General features: G+C 44.3%; 8 protein-coding genes across 8 annotated transcripts; 4 read left to right on the forward strand and 4 right to left on the reverse strand.

The window, feature by feature from the left end:
* Window positions 1-148: 148 nt before the first annotated feature.
* V865_005606 (uncharacterized protein) lies at window positions 149-1743 on the forward strand (the record flags this gene model as incomplete). Its single annotated transcript, XM_066229375.1, has 8 exons — window positions 149-559; window positions 665-823; window positions 889-1030; window positions 1108-1175; window positions 1248-1290; window positions 1353-1452; window positions 1555-1654; window positions 1720-1743. 8 exons carry the CDS (start codon window positions 149-151, stop codon window positions 1741-1743), a joined length of 1047 nt encoding a protein of 348 aa, XP_066085472.1.
* Window positions 1744-3223: 1480 nt separating this feature from the next.
* V865_005607 (uncharacterized protein) lies at window positions 3224-4350 on the reverse strand (the record flags this gene model as incomplete). The annotated part of the gene is made up of 6 exons (XM_066229376.1): window positions 3224-3346; window positions 3438-3629; window positions 3700-3775; window positions 3837-4056; window positions 4125-4175; window positions 4230-4350. The coding sequence occupies 6 exons, from the start codon at window positions 4348-4350 to the stop codon at window positions 3224-3226; spliced, it is 783 nt and encodes a 260-aa protein (XP_066085473.1).
* A 2173-nt stretch (window positions 4351-6523) lies between these two features.
* On the reverse strand, window positions 6524-7154 carry V865_005608 (uncharacterized protein; the record flags this gene model as incomplete). Its single annotated transcript, XM_066229377.1, has 4 exons — window positions 6524-6637; window positions 6699-6890; window positions 6956-7031; window positions 7111-7154. The coding sequence occupies 4 exons, from the start codon at window positions 7152-7154 to the stop codon at window positions 6524-6526; spliced, it is 426 nt and encodes a 141-aa protein (XP_066085474.1).
* A 1965-nt stretch (window positions 7155-9119) lies between these two features.
* On the forward strand, window positions 9120-13292 carry V865_005609 (uncharacterized protein; the record flags this gene model as incomplete). Its single annotated transcript, XM_066229378.1, has 18 exons — window positions 9120-9476; window positions 9533-9560; window positions 9709-9778; window positions 9835-9865; window positions 9920-10031; window positions 10090-11164; window positions 11220-11337; window positions 11406-11585; window positions 11646-11674; window positions 11737-11880; window positions 11953-12067; window positions 12143-12228; window positions 12291-12309; window positions 12364-12669; window positions 12727-12849; window positions 12926-13028; window positions 13104-13179; window positions 13238-13292. The coding sequence occupies 18 exons, from the start codon at window positions 9120-9122 to the stop codon at window positions 13290-13292; spliced, it is 3027 nt and encodes a 1008-aa protein (XP_066085475.1).
* A 199-nt stretch (window positions 13293-13491) lies between these two features.
* On the reverse strand, window positions 13492-15182 carry V865_005610 (uncharacterized protein; the record flags this gene model as incomplete). The annotated part of the gene is made up of 4 exons (XM_066229379.1): window positions 13492-14277; window positions 14400-14529; window positions 14630-14726; window positions 14846-15182. 4 exons carry the CDS (start codon window positions 15180-15182, stop codon window positions 13492-13494), a joined length of 1350 nt encoding a protein of 449 aa, XP_066085476.1.
* Window positions 15183-15593: 411 nt separating this feature from the next.
* Window positions 15594-17911, reverse strand: V865_005611 (uncharacterized protein; the record flags this gene model as incomplete). The annotated part of the gene is made up of 7 exons (XM_066229380.1): window positions 15594-16082; window positions 16148-16447; window positions 16506-16955; window positions 17032-17244; window positions 17307-17484; window positions 17548-17715; window positions 17817-17911. The coding sequence occupies 7 exons, from the start codon at window positions 17909-17911 to the stop codon at window positions 15594-15596; spliced, it is 1893 nt and encodes a 630-aa protein (XP_066085477.1).
* Window positions 17912-18343: 432 nt separating this feature from the next.
* On the forward strand, window positions 18344-20181 carry V865_005612 (uncharacterized protein; the record flags this gene model as incomplete). The annotated part of the gene is made up of 6 exons (XM_066229381.1): window positions 18344-18390; window positions 18454-18665; window positions 18736-19030; window positions 19103-19720; window positions 19802-19906; window positions 19980-20181. The coding sequence occupies 6 exons, from the start codon at window positions 18344-18346 to the stop codon at window positions 20179-20181; spliced, it is 1479 nt and encodes a 492-aa protein (XP_066085478.1).
* A 410-nt stretch (window positions 20182-20591) lies between these two features.
* Window positions 20592-22011, forward strand: V865_005613 (uncharacterized protein; the record flags this gene model as incomplete). Its single annotated transcript, XM_066229382.1, has 9 exons — window positions 20592-20628; window positions 20699-20739; window positions 20846-20871; window positions 20926-20939; window positions 21112-21179; window positions 21248-21260; window positions 21345-21415; window positions 21561-21777; window positions 21896-22011. 9 exons carry the CDS (start codon window positions 20592-20594, stop codon window positions 22009-22011), a joined length of 603 nt encoding a protein of 200 aa, XP_066085479.1.
* Window positions 22012-22301: the final 290 nt, after the last annotated feature.

The raw sequence follows: 22301 nt of genomic DNA on the forward strand, positions 1-22301 counted from the left end.
CACCACGAATTTTCAGTGATACCATCCATACTCGAGTAACTTTTGATTTTGCCTATTCAAAATTCAAATTCGACAACCTACTTTGAACTTCATCATCTATCCGTAACCTTTGAACCCTTTCACCAGAACCTGTGAGAGCGTAGATAAAATGTCCAACAGATCCGGTACACCACCCAAGAGGCGTATCTCCGAAGCAGCAGCGGAATCTTCAACCCCACCACCTAAATCATCAAAAATGTCAGCCTCAGCACCCATCTTCAACCCTTCTCGTCCTATCCCCTCTAACAACAGTGGTAAAACATCATTCCATGATGTTGCGCAATCAATGGTCAAGAAAGAGCAAGAGGTCGGAGATGGTGCAGAAGATGTAGAAGGTAATATACCTATTGGTGAAATCTCCAATCGAATTACCAAACCTTTACCTTCCTCTTCTTCTTCTGGTAATGGTCGAAAGGGTGTACAGCAGACTAGAGCGGATTTCGTACCTAAGCAGGCTACTGTACCTAAGACTTTGGAGGCCAAGGAGAATACTAGACGGTTGATTGTGGTTTTGTCACAGGTGAGTCAAACTTCTCTGCTCCAAAATACAGTCATTCTCATGCTGCGGTCATCTCTCGCTAGTCGGGGTGACAATGTACTGACAATGTTCTTATTTGCTTCGTAGGCATGCCTTGAAGCATACCGAGTATCATCCGGATCAGGAGGCAAGAACTCGTCAGGTAAAGAAGCTAAATACGCTTTATTGAATTGTGATGATCACCAAGGTATTTTGGCAAAGACAGGAAGGGATATAGCGGATGCCAGACCAGATATTACCCATCAGGTGGGTACTAGCATTCTCGTCACTTCACATTCATGTACAGAGCAGCTGACGTCGTAAATTCACAGTGCCTTCTTACACTCCTTGATTCTCCACTCAACAAAGCTGGTTTACTCCAAGTGTACATCCATACTGCTAGAGGAGTCTTGATTGAGGTGAATCCTAGTGTTAGAATACCGAGAACTTTTAAGAGGTTCTCAGGATTGATGGGTAAGTTCTACTGTGAAACACAAGGAAAGGTTGTTATGGTTGGTGAGTTTGAACTGACCCCTTCATGGATATTGCAGTCCAATTATTACATAAATTGTCTATCAGAGGTGTTAACGGAAGTGAGAAATTATTGAGAGTGATCAAGGTGAGTTCATGGCTTTCCAACCGATATGACTATTGTGAATCGCTGGAATTAACATATATACTATTCATTTAGAACCCAATCACCGATCACTTACCTACCAACACCATCAAACTCAGTAAGTCACCTCAAAGACACAAAAAAAAAGGTTCAGCTGATATTCTTGTCTGTTTCCATTAGCACTTTCCGCCGACGCACCTACCATCCGACTATCTCAATTTTTACCTACCCTGCCTGAAACTCACTCCGTCTGCGTATTCGTTGGCGCAATGGCAAGAGGGTGAGTCATCATATCATATCCATCACAGCCGATATTCAGTCAGAAGGTTGGAATCAATTACTGACAGGATGCTTGTCTTTTTTTTTTTGTTGGATACTGTAGTGCCGATAATTTTGCAGATCAATTTGTAGATCAGAAAATCTCAATTAGCGATTATTCTTTGTCTGCTTCGGTGGCTTGTGGGAAATTCTGTTGTGCGATGGTAAGTCTTATACTCTTTCATCTGTATTGGGCGCAATCATTGATTGTTGATTTTACCTTACATAGGAGGAAATGTGGAATATTATTTAAACATATAAACACAATACGATACACATGGAATCGAATAGGATGGGCCTCAACGGCTTATGTTAAGGTTATGTAGGAAGCAGCTCAGAGTATTCCAAGCTGTGTAGACAGATTATAAAGTGTTGAGAAGGCAAGTGAAGGAATTGAATGGGTTGGGATGAAAGTCGAAATATCATATCACCTCACACTCATCTGTGTAATGTTTCTTTGTTGTTATTTTATCTTTACATGCATTGCGTAGTGTTCGTCTCGTGGCTAATAACTTATAATTACTGTGTACTGTCGTTCCTGATCCAGTGAAAAACTCTGATTTCTTTACCATGTACTGAATGATAACTCCTTGTATCAACTCGTTAAGTCACTCCAATAACCAAACGTAAAGCGGTCATCAGAACGCTACAGTGTCAATCACCATGTTCTAAGGCATTATTAAGATATCCTCAGACCTCAAAGACTGTTCCTCGAATCGTGAGCTGACTTTTCTTCAGGATTGTAAGTGGTTGGAATATAGGTAAAACCAGTTATTCCAGTTGATTTCCCATTATCAAGTGGGAGTCGGACAGTTGAACCTTGCTCGAAGCCAGCCTTATCGTTATAGAACCTTCTCTACACACGGTGAAATTTATCATCAGTGACATGTCCAAGGAACTGCAGTAGCAGGATCATCAATGCATTGAATATAGGGTGACTCACCGCTCCGTCATTGTGAGCCGCCAACCACACCGGAAGACCACTTTCTCCTGAAATCTCTTCTATTTTCTTGACTACCTTCGTTCCGTGTCCTTGACTACGACTCAAGGGATCTATATACAGAAAACAAAGCTCGATGGAATTTTCCTTTTTGACATTTAAAGAAGCTTCGAGCTCATTCCAAGACTTATCGTACTGAGTTCAGGTACATTTGGGTCCACCCGTCCGCCTTAATTGGACTGCACATCACGAATATGCTGTACTGTACTGGAACATAGTGAGTTTTTCGGTCAGAATCGACCTTCCAACAGCTAATTATGTATTCAGTACGAGACTCTTCACGCCTTCTCAACGTTCAGAACCTGTTGACTGAAACGCAGAAAGGATGACAATCCCAACATGAAGACTATGATGAGCCAATTGTGAACGCGTAGGGCAGCAATGGAACACCCACCGAGGAGGCCTTTCTCGACGTAGAGTTGATATCAAAGGTAGGAGGGCCGAGATCAGTTGCAACCTTCGACCTTCTGCAAAATCGCCTTCCAATGCACAGCACCAACGACTGACAAGCTTGGATTCAAAAGCAGTACAACGGCGAGTTGAGGCGGTCCGCTTGCAGTACATACGTATCATGGACCATAATATAGAGCTCTTGAGCATTATACCTGTATGTAATTCAATCAGACTTCGGAATCCGAGAAATCCTATTCATAGACCGCCATCAGGATAGCGAAGCTGTTCGGTTTAACAATCATACAAGGTTGTCACTGGAACCATCATTCGCTGTACCATCTCATGATTTCAACTGGTCAGGATTATAGGTAAAAGCAGTCATATCAGACGATTTCCCATGACCAAAAGGTAGTTCCACTGTTGATCCTCGTTTCAAGCCTCCTTTAACTTCGTAAAAGTTACGCTGCACGAAGATGATATCTACTGTATCAGCCGAGTGTATCTTTCTCTTTTCATTTGCCACTTTGACCCACTGCCTTGAATATTGTACTCACGGCACCATCATTATGAGCAGACAACCAGAAGGGAAGTCCATTCCGCTCTGAGATCTCTTTCATCTTCTCGATCAACTTTGCCCCATGTCCTTTGCTTCGACTTGATGGGTCCGTGAAAAGGAATTGTACTTCGACCGAGTCTTCAGGTTTGAAATCGAGGGTCGCTCTTAATTCGTCAAACGCGTCCCCTGACTGATTGACCGTCAGTCACAACTCTGTACATCTTTTTGAAGGGAAGAGGTACTGCTCTCAAAGAGCTCACCTCATCCCTCAGCCAGTTTACTTTATCTTCCGGAAGATCTTCCCACAGTCTTTCAGCATAGACGTGCCTGATTCCTCTTTTCGATTTCATGGTCAGCCTGATCTAGAAAAAGTACAGTACTGGTCGTCGAGGCTCACTGTGCCTCGTAAACCTTATGAGGCAATTTGTAAGCCATAACACTTTGAATCTCTCCATTGAGATCACTGCTTGTCCAGATCTCACAGCCTGCTTGACTGCTACTAGCGCTACTTTTGCCATGAAGATCGATGGTATCATCGTATTGCGGTCCGAAAAAGTAGAGTAACGAACATCGTTCTGGCTCGGGTTCACCGTCATACAACCATTTATCGGATGGAACTGTGTGCATCTGTCACCCCACTACTGTATCATACCTCCAGAGCCGGGGTTATGCGTACGCCACTTACTATCCTGATAAGATTGGGTTATGATTGACAAGATCCTTTTGGCTTCGTCCTCTGATAACGATCACGATCATCGTTCAGTTTTCGGCAGAGAGTGTATCTACTTACTGGTAGGTATAGTGATCTCTCGTAAGATGTGAGTAGCTTCGGTGGCAAGTGGCTCTGAAAGCAGAACGGCATCCCGAGATGATCGACGAGATTCCATTTCCGTGTTGAATGAATTTTCCATGTTGCTGACTTCATTGATGAACTGATATACATGGTATGAGTATATACTACCTCGTTATATACGTAAATGTCCACTGATTGTACAGTACTGACCGACAGAAGCAGAGCGATTCTGCCTTGTGCTTAAAGGAACTTCTATAAATGATGCCGGTGACGGTTCCAAGAAAGGGACAACGAGTGGTTCTGGATAATACTGAGAGCTAAGACGTATATGAGGTATTACAAAGGTTGCATATAGGCTTTTTGAGACCAGAAGTGGAACATCAGAGAAGCGGTCTCAATAACTTTCGAACATGTATCTGATCTTGACATGTGACACTACCCCATTTCGGACCAGCCAATTCCACGTTCAAGTCAATGTATGCATATCGTGTGTGGGAGAGAGGACCGGCGCTTTGTCGTTAAGTTGAACAATAGTCACTGATCAAATAAGTCATGTTGACGAAAGAGTGAATGTAACTGTCCGCATCCCTCTTTCTAAATTTTATGCCACTCTTGGGAGTATAGGTCAAAATAGAGAGTATGAAATTTCCACCGTCGGGACTTGTGATAGTAGCATCTCCCGCGAGTTCACATCCTCTTCTCTTGTATAGTCGTAACTGTTGTGATAACAGATGCACGTCAAGAATGGCTAACTGTTATCCTAAAATGAATGTGAATTGTACTCACCGCATCGTCATTTGCAGTAAGCAGATGAAATGGTAGATGTTCTTCCTCTGAGGTGCACTTCAGACATTCCAGTAGAGCACTACCATGTCCTAAAGATCGAGCTTCTCTAGCTGTCTCTAGCCAACAAAGTTCTATGCCGCGTTTGGTATTGTATCCTACAGATCTATCTAATCTTCGAATAGTAGGCTCCAACTTCGTATGTTCCAAAATCAGCTGCTTGAACATGCATTAATTCCCTTCCGAGATGGACCTACTGAGCGTATCCATTCGAGTCTACCTGGAATGTGTTCAAGCTGCTTTGAAAAATTGGAATGATACGTGAACTCTGATTGTCTGTGATAGCAAGTCGGTCAAATGGAAACAATGTGTACAATACGAGTAAGAGATTGCGCGTTAACCTTTAGCGATGCTCGGCACTCACGTATCACCGTACTTCTCTCTTGGTACCTTATAGCTCATCACACTTAGGATCGTCCCGTCATTGGATCTGCTCACATAGATATCGCTCGCTATAGCTTTGTCTTCTTGAGCTCTCGGGTCGAATGCCGTACCCAACGTTTGTAGTACATAGTCGAATTTGGCCTTCGGAACGTCTGAGAAGTACTGTACTTGTAGCGGGGCTATATGTAGGACAAGATGGATGTGGTTGTACAATGAGTGTTGAGGGAACAGCTCAGTACAGGGAAGAACAACTCACATTCATCTAAATTCACCGTCATAATCTCTAAAATGCGGTCCCGATCCTCCTCTATCAGGACGAAATACAAACAAATCACCATTTCCAATACATTCTAGGTTAGCGAGCATACCTGTGAGAGTATCTGCGGTGATTCGCAATATCGTTCTCGGACCCAAGTCTGTACTTCCCGACCTCAAGTTGATCCTGACCATCTGTGGCGGGGTTCGGTGAGGCCATGGTATGTATGATGTGACTAAGGCAGACGCGCAACTGGTCTATTGATGAAGCTCCTAAAGGTACGTAGGTCGTGTATGTGAGTCCATGGGTCATTGGGAGATGGTAGATTGTATTTTAGTAACGACATCCGACTGTAGCCTGAAGTTTCCCATCTGAAAGCTATTATATTATTCTTTAACACCAAACGCCTGACCTATAAGAGAAGATCTTTCCCAGAAACTCATCTCAAAGGATACTGTATACATTGTGCTCGCGGCGGGGAGTCTCAACATACTGTAGTGTGCAGATTTCACTCTTCCAAGATCCTCTTCTGGCGTGCCCGACACACAATGACTGACTCGATCTTGAAACGACTTGTGGATTGTCAAGGGAGCCTGTTCTCAAATAACCTTTGTCCAACGAGAATGCACCCTGCTAACCGAAAGCAAGATCCTCCTTCTCATCGTGGCCCTGTCATCATTGCCGTCGCTCGATTGATCGGACATGCATACTCCTATCCTTTCTTCCAACCGATGAAAGCCAAAAGACTTCGCTCGTGAGATATCAGCCACATTAGAAGCAATCAAACAACGACCTATAGTGGTGCCCTTCATTCTTGAGTGGCAGGATTGTATGTGGAAGCAGTCATTGTCGCTGTCCCTTCTTTGATATCAACATCTACAGACCCAGTCTTCTGAAAGTCTAAATCTCTATACATTTGAACCTAAGGCACATCTTAAAGTCAGCATAATGATCTCTTTTCATGGACTGACAATGCTACTTACTGCCTCCTCAGTATGAGCAATAAGCCAAATTGGGGTTCCACTCTTTCGTGATTCAGCTTTCAACTCGGTAAGCAATGCTTTGGCATGACCTTGTCGTCTGGCTTCCGGATCCGTTGCTAAGAGTTTGATCTCTATTGCTTCTTCGGTAGGGAAACCTATGGTCCTCTCCAAGAGACTGCATTTCAGTCCCGACTTGCGGAAAGTGGATCAGCATAACGTTCTCCGCGATTCACGTTACGGTATGGAGTCTGACTCGCCTCGGACACGATCCAGGATTTTTTGTAATCAGGAAGACTACTCCACATCCATTGAGCACTTCTGTACTTGAAATCTCTGTCAGGTGGATCGTGAATTAGTACTGTAATACTGCAGTATGACCGTAGTGGGGGATACCCGAGGAATGTAGCCTTACTGATGATCGTATGACTTTGAGTTTTGAGGATACATGAAAGCCATGATACTTTGGATTTTCCCATCTGTCTTGCTGGTCCAGAATTCGCTGCCACTTTGCGCAGGGCGTCCAAGGGACCTATCCGTTATTGGACCAAGCACAGACTGGAAGAAAGCCTCTTCAACCGTTGTTGGAAGCCCTTCAAAAAGATACTTGTGCGACGGAACTGAAGTGCGTTTTTCGCAATCGCTGTTAGGAAAGCCACGAAACTTATGAGATTAGAGCTTACTATCTTGGCCTGCCCTCTTTAGCATGGATAGGACCCGGTCTCCCTCTTGGGAATGAGAAAGATTCAAGCCATCAGCGTGGCATATCGCACGGGACTTACTGTGAAAGGCTTACCAGAAAGACCAAGCGTCTTAAAATTTGATATCCATTTGAACTCATCGTTATCAGGAAGAGTCTCTAATATATCCTGTCTGAAGAGATTGGATCTGATGTTCTGAATTCTGGTGTTGACATCTGAGGAGACTGTATATATATAATGCACTGTGGATAATTTCTTTGTGCTACAGCATTGAGCACTTGAGATGCTCATCGTGCTACGCCTGAGAACCAGAACACAAAGCTTGAAGGCATCAAGGGATGTCGAGAAGCTCTCCAACAATGAGACGAGTCTCTCATTTACCAGTATAAAGGATCCAAATTCTAGACCTGGACTGCGTGTCATTACAGATAGAGCAGCATGTCGGTTTGTCAGGACGAGTCGATGTGAATGGATCATGAACTAGGAGGTAAGTACGAAGAAGTTGTATGATAATGGCATGTCATCGAATCTGAATGTTGCACCACTGATATCACATGGGCATATACAATATGTAAGAGACTGTATAAAAGAGATTACACCGAGATTACCATGGAGAAATATTGCCCAGCGAGGGGAAAATCCCCTGCCTACATCCACTGTACATATTCATCAGAGGATGCTTGTCGCAGATCGTGATCGCCAGCTCAGACTTGCCAACTGTATGCAATGTACATAAAATATATATAAGGTACGTCAAGCTTTGGTTTAATGCCAGTAGTAGCTACATGGACGGCGCCACGATAAGGTACCGCCTAATGCGGTCAAAAGCAAATTTGTAGATCGTGGCCACCACGATCACGAAAACCTGTCCCGGGCCGATTGGGTTCTCGAACTCGATCAGATCTCCCGAATCACCCTCCAGTGCCCAGGTTCTCATGGGGCATCTAATGCCCTTACCTGTTTTCATGGCTTCATGTCTACGAGCCTAAGGGGCAACAAACGCAAAATTGAGTATTAAGAAGAGATAGCTACACGTACATATACACTCACATGTCCAGTCATGACATGAGCAATATACGGAATGTGCCTGCACATCAATTAGCATCGCTTTCAGAGCTAGTAAAGAGAGCAAGGTGATATATATGATCTTTCATCCTATGATGGCTTGATTTAAAGTGTAATCATCTCGTTATCCTTGTGCCCCCGTGCTCATGAAAGAGGGAAAAAAGAATTGTTCATCCTCCCATCCACATGCGAACCTCATCAGGCAGTTAACCTTTTTTTTTGGCTTTTTACCCTTAATTTCCCTGTTCTAGCAACTTTAATCCGAAATCTATCTGAGATCCACCCCCACCTTGAACCATTGCGTCGATTGTAGACAACAGGACACTGAGTCAGTGAGTCGACACAGGATACCTCGGCGTCGCTCAACCGCTCAACGAGCAAGGATCGGGGGCCGACAAGGATAGGATCGACTAGATTACAGTACTTGATTTGTTTGGTAAACCCTTAAGACCGAGAACATCATCAGAAAAAAACCCTTCCCTGGTTATTCAGTCATTCATTTGCTCATTTGCTTACTTCATCGTTCCGAATCAGCTTTTGTTCAGTCGTCAGTTCATCGTAGGATACCCTAGTCCAGTGAACCCATACATCCCATACATACACATATACACACCACCACCATCATCATCATTACCGGTACTCCACATACAATCGCATCATGCAACAACAACCACCCCAGCCGGGTTTAGACGATTGGCAGAGTCAGCAGAATGACGGGTCTTTAACAGGTTGGTATCCTGGTAACGAATACGACAATGATTGGAGTCAAATGCAACAGCAGCATCAACAGACAAATCCCTTGCAGTTCCCACCTCTTCCCAGCAACGTGATATATCAGCAGAATTACGGAGAGATGATTAGTGACAACAATGAACCTAGGAGGATGTCAGGTGTTCCGAGTAGTCTGGGAGATAAGTCGTCGGTATCGCCTGATGATGGTGGAGGGGGAGGGTCAGAGACTTCAGGATCCACTAGATTTCCCAATCTGAATGCTCCCCATCGAGCTCGTCAACCGGTGAGTGAGAATGTACATGTAATCATAGCAGAGACTGATTGGGCATCGAGGGATAGGAGATCTCAATGGACTCATGGCAGAAGGGTGAGTCGTGTGCCTTTACGCTACCAATATCGATTCGCTAATCAAGAAGTAGATCACAACAAGGTCAATCATCATCCCAAAGGCCAGGCACCTCATGTAAGAGATATCTTGTCCAGTTGGCTATACCATATGCTCATTCTCTTGGTAGACTCTGGTCCATCCGGTATCCCATCATCTGAACATATCGCTCCCTCCGGTACTTCTTTGCGGCGTGGAATGTAAGTCATATACATAATAACTCTAGACCGATTACTGTAGCTGATATAACTGTTAGGGCATGTAAATTCTGTCGACGAAGGAAGCTGGTCAGTAGTATCCTTCATCCTCTGCCCTCTTCATGGCTGACAAAGCATGTATAGAGGTGCTCCGGGGAGCGACCGGCATGTTCGAGCTGTGTCAAGTACAAGCAGGAGTGTGAATATCAGCCACCGGCGAAGATATCCAAAGTCCAGGCATTGGAATCTCGAGTTGGTGAGTAACGTTCATTTAACGAAATGCTCCAATAATTACCTGACGACGATTGCTGTAGCAGAAATATCAGACTACCTTACTCAGGGGACTGCACCCAATCTCACCCCTGCATTCAGTTCTCAGCCTTTAACATATGATGAGAATGGTCTTCCACAACCTGTTTATGGAGAATCCTATCAGAACGATCCTCAATCACAATATCAGTATCTCAACTATACTCTCCCCGTCAGCGGGGACGACACCAACCCATCGAGCTTCACACCAAATGTCAATATGAACGGACAACCATATACCCCATACGTCCCAACACCTCCCCAAACGGCATTCGAGACGGCTTTCCCTCAATCGAATCAATATGCAGTATACCCCACATACACAGAGAATGCGCAATACGTTCCTGGTCCTAGTAATAGTTCACGCGCTACTGCCCCTTTTCCCGCGAATCCATCCATACAGACCCCTCAGCAATTCCAACAGGGCTATAAACTTGTATCGTCCTCTTCCCCCATACCTGGCAGCAGCTTTGATCAAGGTGTCAATGATGAGAATCTCAACCCGAAATTCACCTACCAGTCCGAACCTGCTCAGCAAATATCTCAACCAAGACAGTCAGTCTCTCCGTTGGTTCCATCTCAAGGTCAACCTAAAATCCAGTACTCTACCAATAGCGCTTTCATGACCGCTCAACCACTCGTTCAGCGATCTTCGATTAATTCCGAATCATCTACAACCTCGACTACTCAGAATGTACTTACACCCAGCGGAAGTGCAGGCGTCAGTACACCCAGCTCGACATCTATTCATGCGCCACCTGGTTCACAGACGATGTACGCTGAAGTAGCCAATCTGCGGTATACCGCTGAAATAGCAGAGAGCGACCCCGTGGACAAGTTGACAGAGAGATTAGGTGAATTCTTATTCAGTCCAGCAAACGAAAGTGGTAAAGAAGCTGTGGAAGATAATGCGGATGCGAATGCCCCTGATTCAGGAAGCAAGAAGAGGAGAACGGGGAAAACGCAATCTGGACAATGGTCAAACGGAGCTGATCAAAGATCTGGAGGGCCCGATAGAACTTCGTTGTTTAGAAGTAGGGTAGAAACGGATAGTTTGCGAGATGAACATAGGAAGAAATTGTGAGTGGACTAAGCTGCATATTGATTATGAGTACTCGCTGACAAGTTAGTCTAGACTTGATACTTTCCTTGGACACTGTCGACTATTCTTCGAGATGAGTGTACCTAGATTTTGGTTCAGGATGACATTCCATGATAGAAGGAGACCAAGTTTGGCTTTACTAAATGCTATGGTGTGTAGCATGTCTCCTTTTTTCTCTTAAGCTTGCGAAATACTAACAGTGTCGCAATGCGTGAGTAGTATCTATGGGCAACACGAATGACAGCATCGCCTAATCTCGTACCTATGGAAGCTCACTTCTTCGCAGAAGCTTGTAGACACCTCGATTCTGCTGGTCCGAATAGTGATAGACTCATCGATGCTGTCAAAGCCGCTATGCTTCTTTGTGCTTACTCGTATACCAACGGTCGACATCATGAGGTGAGTACGGCGTCCTGATCTCATTTTACGATCAGGCACTGACTCTTTCGGTATCATTAGGGCTGGCTCATCGCAGGTCTCGCAGTCCGGTATGTTCTCACCCGCACTTGAACTTGAACCGCTGCATCATGTACTTACATTATTACTGTAGTCTCGTCACTTCCACTGGGATACATCAAATCCCTTCTCTCACTTTCAGACCTACTCAGGCCGATAACCCGTTCTTGAGGAATAGAATTCACCTGTTGCCGCCTCCGGAAGATGCGGTTGAATTAGCTGAAAGAGTCCATGCTTTGTAAGTATCACTGTTACGATTGTCACCTCATGATTGATGGCGGGCATGGTCGACTGATGGCCACTTGAATAGCTGGTGTGTGTTCGCGATCGAGAAATGCGGTGCTTTCGCAACTGGTTTCCCATCATCCTTGAGAGACGACGATATCGCTACGCCGTTCGGAAGACCCCTCGATGAGATTGCTTCAGTTAGTGCGGTATCTCTCTAAGAGGTCTGATTTGCATTTCGGAGTGAAGCTGATTGAGTATGAACATCCTTATAGCAATCCGTCACTTTACAAGATGATGTGACGGTGAGAGATCTATTCAAAGGCACTGCGCATCCTCATCCTGATGGAGATTCACCATAGTGAGTTATCCGCTACTGTCCATCAGACTAGGGATGTGACTGACAAAATATACATCATACAGCATTCGATGGATCAAAGCTGTAAGTCATATTCTCACTGAATCGTCAATGTCAAGCTAATTAAACCTACAATAGGTGGCGATCCTTGAACGAGCATCCAAACTCGCCTTTCTGACGCCCACGGACGACTCGGAATATTCCCAAGCATGGCATTCATACGCTACTGCTCTATCTGACGGATCTCCTCCCCCGAATCCACCTCCAGGTTGGCTGAACCAACCGAAATATAGGAATTCAAAAGACTACGATGAATGTTCAAGAGCGCTCAATCAGTATATCAAGAGTCTTGGGATTGATGGTGTCTCCCCAGAAGAAAGGAGACAGCTGGCTCAGCAGGAAGGATCTATCGAACCCGTTATAAGAAGTCATACGATCTTACTTGTACGTTTTACCCTACAAACAAACGGCTTGATTGATAGCTGATCATATAGCATGTAGCATCATCAATTATACGCTAGTGAGATGTTGATGCATGATATCAATTCACTGGACACGGAGAATGATATTGCTGTTGCTGCTGGACGCAAGTCTGCTAATTTGATCAAAGGTTTACCACCTATCGTGAGTTACCACGATCCTATATACTGCAGTTCAGATGATTGACTATCGCTAACATGTCGTATGATTCCCTATCTAGCCATCTCAAGAGGTCGATGCTCAAGTGATATTGGTCTGGTGCATGATCATCAAATTGCTGATCAAAGAATTGAGGAGATGTATTAAGATCGGTGATTATTCTGGTAGGTCGATTTCATCTAAATGCGACATCAAAACTTGATCAAATCGCAATCTAATCAATGTGTCTTCCTACATAGCATCAAGATCGATTGAGGATGATATTGATGTTATAATCCAGGAGATGAGCAGAATAGGACACACGATGCACATTGCGTGAGCATATTCATCCTCTTACAGACTCGTATGCTCATTCAGACATGGCTCCATTCAGTCGAATCCAAAGTAAAGCAATGGACGATTTCAAAAAAGCTGCATTGGCTGGTTGATCGAATTGACAGGTATTGTCTGAGTGACTTCGAAGTATGGTTGTATATATACGATTTGTAGCATTGTAGCATAGCTTTTTTTTTCTTTTGCGAATGTACGGTCCAGTACTTGTGCATTGCACGCCATCCAAACCTTTACAACTAATGATATACTGACTAATGGATACATGAATATTGTACTAACGAGAACAAGATCTAATCATCCCTTACATACATCCACATAACCATAATCCCATCCTATCCCACCAACAATTGCCAAAACCATCAAATGACCCAAGATCACACTCCCACCTATATATACCCACTTGTGTATTGGACTTTTAATGGTTCGAGCTTCAACCACAAAGGTGGAAACGGTACTTAAACATCCGCAAAACCCTTGTTGGATAGAATTCAACGCATTGCACTTGACTCCCTGGGTTTGAGAAAGGGGTAATCGTTGAAGAGCGAAACATATAGAAATTATAATGCTTGCTGAGATGTTGACGATGAATGTACCAAGAGGGAATCTATCAATGAATTTCGGTCGAGTGTTAAATCTTGAAAAGTAAAATCGAATGATTGTCCCTGGAGGAGAAAGGAGTAAGGGAAAGGTAACATTATGTCTCCAAGATGGTTTGGCAAGGAAGTAAAGTAGGAGGATGATAAGGTATGAGAAGAACGCTGTGGAAATCCATAGTATATCTAGAAATGGTGTTTGGGAAAGTGGCTTGAGTGGTGAAGAAGAAGGGGAAGAGGTTTTCTCTGGATCAGCGTTTGAACCTGACGATGGGGATGGTGACGAAGAATCTTCTTCGTTCGAGTCGAGGTTGGAACTTCGAGCTTGGGATTGGGTTTGTGCAGGTAATCTATCTGGGAGTGGGGCTTTACTGGGTCTTCTGAGGAGACTTAAGGAAGGCAAGATACCTGAGAAATGTTCGCCGAATCGAAGAAATGCTATGGCAATGGCGAATGTCGATAGGGAGTATACAACTCCGTCTACAGTCTACAAAGAAAGAATCCCATGATCGTTAGCAAAATCAATTCTGTCAAGTCATATATAGTGTTGTCAAATGGAAAGAGCAGTGGCTTTGAATGACTGATGTTTTGTGAATGGTGTCAACCCACATCGTGTAGTCCTTTTCTATCGTATTTATCGAAATTGCTGAAAGCCAAATAACCTTCTAACATCCATGATGAAAAGGTGGTCACTGAACCTGCTATACCTGTAGTCAGGAAAGTATATACGGGTGGGTAGCTGAAGAAGTACCATAATGTAAGATCTGTTAGCAATTTGATAAACTGATTCATTCGGAACATGGGTCATGCGTGGCCTTATCGCACTTCACTCTACTCACATCGAAATGATCTCGTTCTTCCTTGCTAGTGATAATCCCATGATCCCACTTCCTACAGCTTGTGACCATATCAGAGGGTAGATGATCGCACCATCGTCTGTAAAATTCCAACCACATTTTAATCAGTACCCGACATCAGATTGAACATTGAAATATAACTTGATGAGGGGTAATAGTACACCCATAGTAGGAAAAGGATATCGATGCTGAACTCACACGTTCCCAGGCCATTCAATCCAAGTCTAATCAAGCACCCCAATATACTAGCCAATACCAACCCGGCATAATGCGCCGTCAACCTCAAAGTCGTCACCTCCTCCTTGGGTGGAGGGGCATTATCTTCTGGAGCAGGGGGCGAACGAGGTCGAGGGGGTCTAGGTAATTCTGGATCTTCCGAGATGGATGATGCTGAGCGAGCGTGAGATTGACGAGTGGATCGGTTCCGCGATAATGACGTGGTATGGGACAAGATGGATGTAAGGTTTTGATGTTGATGAGTGGATGGAGAGGATGGGAGGGGTGCGGGTGGAGAATTGGTGGTTGGTTGAGCCATGGTAGAGGCAAAAGCTGTCCTCGAATGGTGTTCGGTGCTGTGTTATTCTATATCCATCTACTGTGATCTCTGAAGGAGCGAGATGAGATCAATCCCAGGGGTTTTATACACATGATGAGCGACGGGACAAGAGAAGACATTGAAAAACATCAACAAACAAAATCCTTTTTCAGCTTAGCTTTGACTCGTGGTTGTAATTTCTACCGAGTATATGAACCAGGCACACCTGCAACATCTATTTATGGAACCACACGCATCATACCGTCTTCATGCTACTACTATACATTGGTGGTGATTACCTATCTTACAAACAAAAAAAAGTAATGCTTATTCCATAAAATGGTACTGGTGATGTTGATATGACGCAGCATGTTTCCTCCTTTATATTCTTCCTTATGCACGCGCAACCTCCTACTCCCACACTCGACCTTTCGGGACTTCCACCTCACCTCTTCTCCATTTCTCCAAGACCAACTTCAGCCTCTGCCTGGCAGCTTCACTATCACCCTTGATCTTCCCCTCGCCCAATCCCTCTCTTTCGATCGCCTCCCATATCTTGCCCATCTGACCTTTTCCATAGCGATTCACAGCTTCGTGAGCTACTATCTCTATCCAGGTTGATATCAGATGAGCGATAGGTGGGAGGACGGGGAACGTATCTTTCAATGCCAAAGCGAGCCATGTCCATGCCGATGGGAACCTTAAAGGAGGTACGATCAAAGTTTCTAGTTGGGTGGGTGTTGGCGGTTGAACCGAGGTGGTAGGTATAAGAGAGGATAAGGGTGTTTGTAGAATTGCGAAATACAAGGTACAGATACCTGCCATTCGAGAGATGTACTCTGCGAGAGATTCGTCTGAACCGCGCCCTGTAGATTTCTCATATTCCTCGCGAGATTGATTCTAAAATATTACACATCAGTTCGTCAGTCGGAGTGTATGAGAGATCGTGGATGGACTATACTTACAGTCTGCCGGGAAGGGTAGTACGGGACGACCCAAGGACATTTCTTCACGAATCTCGCAAACAGTACTTCACCCAGAGCAGCATGACCACGAAGTATCAGACCAAAGACGATACGAGCCAGGGGGAAGGCAGCATCGGCTTTGGCATTGACCTCAGATTCAGCTTGCTTGATGAGGGCTTTCGAGAGGTGAGATAATAGGTAGGCGTAGGTTTTGGGTATATCTTCATTGAGGATGACAGGTGACGCAGGTGAAGGAGGGGCAGGAAGTTGTTCGATTAGGATGGCATGTAAATCGTTTGTCTGACATGGTATGATCAGCTTGCGATACACTTGCGTGATGGGCCCAAGACAGACTTACGACTCTGACAATGCTTTCCTGAGTATTTACCACCTGTCCCAATCCCCTCGTCATCAACCTCATCCCGGCTCTTAAAGACGTCTTAGTGGATCTATCGCCTTTGACAGGCTCAATCACATTGATCTTCATCCACCTCTGTTTTTCAACCCATGTTCTCCATTCTCCTCCTGCTCTGTCCTTCTCAGCAGCTACTTTGGCTTGGACCTCTTCTTGCTCCTTTTCAGCCAGTTGTCTCCTTTCTTCCTGTTCCTTGGCGATTTGAGCTTGTTTCTCCTTCTCAGCTTGTTCTCTAGCCTTCCTATCTTCCTCCGCCTTATGAGCCAAAGCTAATTTCTCAGCTTGTGCTCGACGAGCTTCCTCTTCGGCCTTTTGACGTTGGACAGCCGCCATGGTCGCAGCCGCCAAATCCGCTTCCCGCCTTTCGACTTCTTTGATAGCCGCATCGATATCCTATTGGAAACAGCGCAGTCAATATTCCTCATTTGCGACTTGTATAAATAGTAACTGAGAATACAGCTCAACTCACATCCCATAACTTCTTCTCTCTTTCTTTGAACTGCCTCTCGAGCTCTTCTCCCTCCTTATGAAGCTTCATTGTCATCCCCTCCATCATCATCCTCAGCTCTTCGGCCTCTTTAGCTAATCTATCTTGCTCTTGCGATTGCAGTCTCGCTCGGGCGTTGGAAGCGATGCTCCGTATTTGACCTCGTCGTTCGGTAGCTTGTTTCTGACCGTCTCTCTAAGCACACAAACTAAGTTAGCTTGTCTTAGAAAGCTGTGAAAGAAGTTTGCGAGACTTGCCCATGCTTCCTGATCGGCAGTTTTGAGCCAGAGATCATACTGATCTTCTCTCTCGTCCGTCAGATCTTCCGATTTGCTAGATATTGGGATATTCTTTTTGGGGGTGAAGACTTTGTATGACAGTGTTGATGTGATCTTTGACCTTGCTACTCCCTTTCCTTTGATATCCTTCTTCACTCTAACAACAGCATATCAGCAATACTCCCACCAATACACGCAAAGAGCTACAAAAGGGACATACACTTTTTCCCTCTTCTCCCTCCAGCTAGGTCCTTCTCTCGCTTTGGTCTTCACTATGTCCCATTCGTCATCTAATCCAAGATTCACTTCATCTTCGGAATTCAACTCGTCCTCGGATGTCTCGTAGGCTGATAAGATGTTCCTACCAAGTGTTGAGCGTGGATTACGTCTAACAGCGAGTAAAAAGCAATGTAAGTCAGTGTCTGATTTCAAGGAATGAAATGATCCAGCAGATATGACCATCGTCGAATGCAATGCGGTAAGACTTACGAAGGCGTCAAGTCAGCTTCATCATCCGATGAAATTGAATAATCCAAAGAAGAGATGGACTCGTCATCTGAGCTATCTTCTAACGCGAATCTCATGCTGTTTGTCGGTTCAATAGCATGAATGATAGTAGCCAGAGGAGGGCAGTCGACGTGAGAGGATGGAATATTGCCTGGAAGTCAGCTATGTTTCGAGCTGATGTGATGATATCGGAATGATCACTTGCTTGTTTCCAACTTTATCACAGACACGAGGTGGTTGAGGGGTCCTAAGTGAGTGGGTTATATAACGATAATGCATGTACAGTCAACAGTACCTCTCAATAGCCTCCGAGCACGCACAGAACAGAGGGACCCTTCGGACTCGCGGAACCCTAGCTCGGTCATTTCGATTGCTATCTGCTACGTGCTACTTGCATAGATCATCTATTGTCCACATTCACAACATCGTTTCAGAGTATTCATCATGTTGGAGATATACATGCATCTTGTTAATGTCAATTATTCGAGTGGAATATCGACGATAGCATAATGACCACGACTCGAAGCAGGAAACCGACTTTGTTGTTCATCACGTCGTGAGCTCCTCCTTAGAAGTTGGTGATGACCTCCAGTTGAGCTGATGCGATTCATCTTCTTAGGCCAGAAGCAGGTCAAGCAAATTGTAATTTCGCAGTCATTTCATCTCTCAAAGCTAAACATGGTGATGGGGTGGATATCCATCTCGCATCGTATATCAACCTCGAAAAACGAATCGCAAATCAGTCTGGGAGTGAGGATGAATTCACTTTTCATAGAATCAAGGGAATAAGCTTGACGGATGGTATAATGAGGCGATTCTCTAATGACGAGTGTAAGTTCATATCATATCATCATCTCATTGGATGGGATCGGGCGAAGCTCAATACTCATACTGTATCCAGCCAAAATGTTCGGATACGCTCGTACCTCTTCGGGTCTGTACGGTTCCATCCTCTCAGCAATTCGGACGACCAGCATCGTCCAACCTGATACGCCGGAGGAATACGTCGAGACTGCCCGAGACGTCGAGCGTATCATCCAAGACGTCAATCCAGATTATATCCTTGTGGATCCATTGTTGAGCTCAGCGAGAGATGCTATTCGGAAATCAGGCAAGAAGGCAATCTTGTTAACTCCCAATACCGCTAAGGAAGCTGCTTTGAGTGAACAGGGTTTGGGAGTTTTCGCCATACCTGCGTGAGTGATTCTGTTTTTCTCCTCTTTCCTCATTGTGTACTGAGGAGTTGAGTTGTATTTTCGATGAGGTAGGGTTTGCACAGCATACAAATATCCAATACCATGGTATCTCCTTCCAGCCAATACTTTTATTACCTTGTTTTTCGCAATATGGTTATTCCTTATCGATAGGAAACACAAAAAACTCAATAAAGCAAGAAACCAAGCAGGATATAAAGGTGTATTACCATTATTTGTTCGAGATTCAATCTCAGAAACCTCCGTTATTTGCATGTCAACAGTCGGAGCGGAATTACCTCTGATCATACCAGATTGGGTTAAGTGTTGTGGACCAATTATCCAAAAATCCGAACGACTTCAGGAAGTTGATCCAAAATTGTATGAATGGTGTAATATTCGACCTACCGTTCTGGTCAGTTTGGGAACCAACTTGAAATATTCAAAGAAAGATGCCAACGAAATGTTAAGATCCCTTCGAGTACTGTTGGGCATCAGGAAAGATATTCAGGTGCTATGGAAACTTAAGAAGTTGGGCGAATACGATTTACCTGAGATAGCTGGAGATGCAGAAGGAGATAGGTTAAGGATTGTTGATTGGTTGGAAGCGGATCCGTTCAGTATACTGCAGAGTGGGAATGTGGTTTGTTTTGTCAGTCATGGAGGGAGTAATTCGTATCATGAGGCATTATAGTGAGTTTTGCTACATTCATACATAGATTGATATGAAAGGGGGAAGAAGCAAAAAAGCTAAAAGATCGGTGTCGGTGTTAGTGCCGGTGTACCACAAGTGATCTTACCTGCTTGGGCAGACTGTTATGATTTTACCGCAAGGTTAAGGTACCTTGGTATCGGTGCGTGGGGTAATCCAAAGGCTTGGTAAGTCTCTCTCGCAGCGTACATGTAATCGTCGGGTTGAGAACATCACTGAACTATCTGATTCATCTCACAGTTCTGGATGCTCGGAACATGAACTCACAAAAGCCTTGTTGCGAGTTATTGGACGTACACCTGAGGATGTAGCTGCAAAGACAATGCGCGAGAGAGCGAGAGAGCTGGGTAGGTTGGTCACTGATAATTACACTAGAGAAGGGAGGGACGTCGCGGCGGATCATATCTGGGAAGAGATAGAGAGAGCTAGAAGTGAGACGTAGAGTAATACAATCTATATCAATTCATAGACCAATTGATCTGTATACTGCACTATTACATTACCCCTACAAAATGTGCATGTATTACAGTCCGTCAAACAGTCCATTGGGATTACAAATGTAACGTAATGGTCATTACAAACTGTCTTGTAACGAGTGGCAAATTCTAATCAACCACGAGCAATCAGGATGGCGTCACCACACCCATGTGTTGTTATTGATGTCTCAACGATACATCTTGTTCTTTATCTGTAAAATACAGCCATATCATCCAAGTATCGAAGAACTATAGACTATCACTATCCGCAATTAGCTCTTAGATTTCAAGAACAAGTCAACGGCCATCGTCCACCCCGACATATCAACGGAATTGCTCAACACATCAAGATCAAACGTAGAAGCAGTAAGGTACAATGTCAAGAACGACCTCATTCAAATTAGTCCTTCTAGGTATGTCCCCCATCTATCTGTCAATTCTGTTAGAAATCCCATTCACTGATATTTCATCTTATACTTGTAGGAGAATCGGCAGTAGGAAAATCATCATTGGTATTGAGATTTGTTAGTTGACTCTCACTATCATCATCGTCCTATCATCAAATATGTCTGTGCAACGAAAGACAAAGCAAGAAAGGGCTGGCTGACTGGTTGAGGTCTGATGAAATAGGTTAGGAATGAATTTTCAGATTTCAGGTGAGCTCGCTGTCTACACATGGAGCGCAGAAAGGCTAATATGAGTTGATATAGAGAATCAACGATTGGTATGTCCCTATCATCATCTTCGGTAGTCCTACCACATAAACCTGTCGACTGATGTCGCTTGACTTGCGACCCTTTGTTCGATAATTGATCCTTTAGGTGGTAAGTATATGTTACCTCAACTTGAGAGAAATTCTCAATTGTTACTGACCTTATTTCCTTTGCAATCAACAGCCGCATTTTTGACTCAGACTGTATCTTTGGATGAAAACACTGCCATCAAGTTTGAAATTTGGGATACAGTACGTTTCCTCGAATATCAATCAAGCAATTCACATGATCGCTGACTGTATACTATTTCCTCTACTAGGCAGGACAAGAACGTATGTTGGTCTTGATCTCGCCGTCGACATCATGAGTGAAGATTCGGCCGAAAAGACATCGCTGATGTCCAAGAACCATCATAGGATATAAATCCTTAGCCCCTATATATTTCAGAAATTCCAATGCCGCTGTGATAGTGTATGATATAACCCAGGTGAGTCAGCTCTTAATGTTGACTCGTCCGAGCAAAGCTAACATACGAATCCTGCTCTCAACTAGGCTCCAGAAGTATGCTGAATATCCTCTCCACTTCCTACCTTTTGAGGATATGTGCTAAATTTCTTATGTAAACCCACCAGGCATCATTCGAAAAAGCCAAATCGTGGGTCCGAGAACTCCAGCGACAGGCAGATCCATCGATAGTCATCATGTTAGTAGGGAATAAGCTGGATATGGAATCACAAAGGAAAACACCGAGAGAAATGGGAGAAAGGTTCGCTCAGGAGGAAGGTCTGTTGTTCGCTGAGGCTAGTGCCAAGTCGGGTGATGGAGTGGAAGTTCTTTTCATGGAGATTGGTGAGTTGTCTTTTACCTTCTCGGTAGTTGGAAAACAAGGTATATAGCGCTTGACCGCTAGGCGATAGAGGTGGACCAAGTAAAGACAAGTCATTGACACTTGGTCTGACCTTCGTAGCCAAGAAGTTACCCCTCGCACCTACCCCTCAACGAACTTCTCAATCTGGACCTAGGGGAGTCAAAGTTGCAGGTGAACAAGAAGATAATTCAACTCCATCAGCTTGTACCTGTTAGATTGCTCGCTTTCTCTCCTCTTCCTGTTTCTACTTCTGACTGAACGTTCTCTCGTGAATTGTTTGTACTACACTATCAATATAATATACATATGACTATATATATGTTCTGTTCTTGAGCGATATCACCATGTACCATTCTCTACAGTCATACAATGACAAGAATCTCATCTTATATGATCCCTTGAAGAGGATCAAGTATAGAAATTAGCTTGATAGTCCTCTCAGGAGTATGCCTCCTCGTAGTCAAGATGGTGACTACGCCCCTATGGCCCACCATCCCTTAGTCGG

This window comes from Kwoniella europaea, chromosome 1 (genome assembly GCF_036810445.1).
Source record: "Kwoniella europaea PYCC6329 chromosome 1, complete sequence".
NCBI classification, from domain to species: domain Eukaryota; kingdom Fungi; phylum Basidiomycota; class Tremellomycetes; order Tremellales; family Cryptococcaceae; genus Kwoniella; species Kwoniella europaea.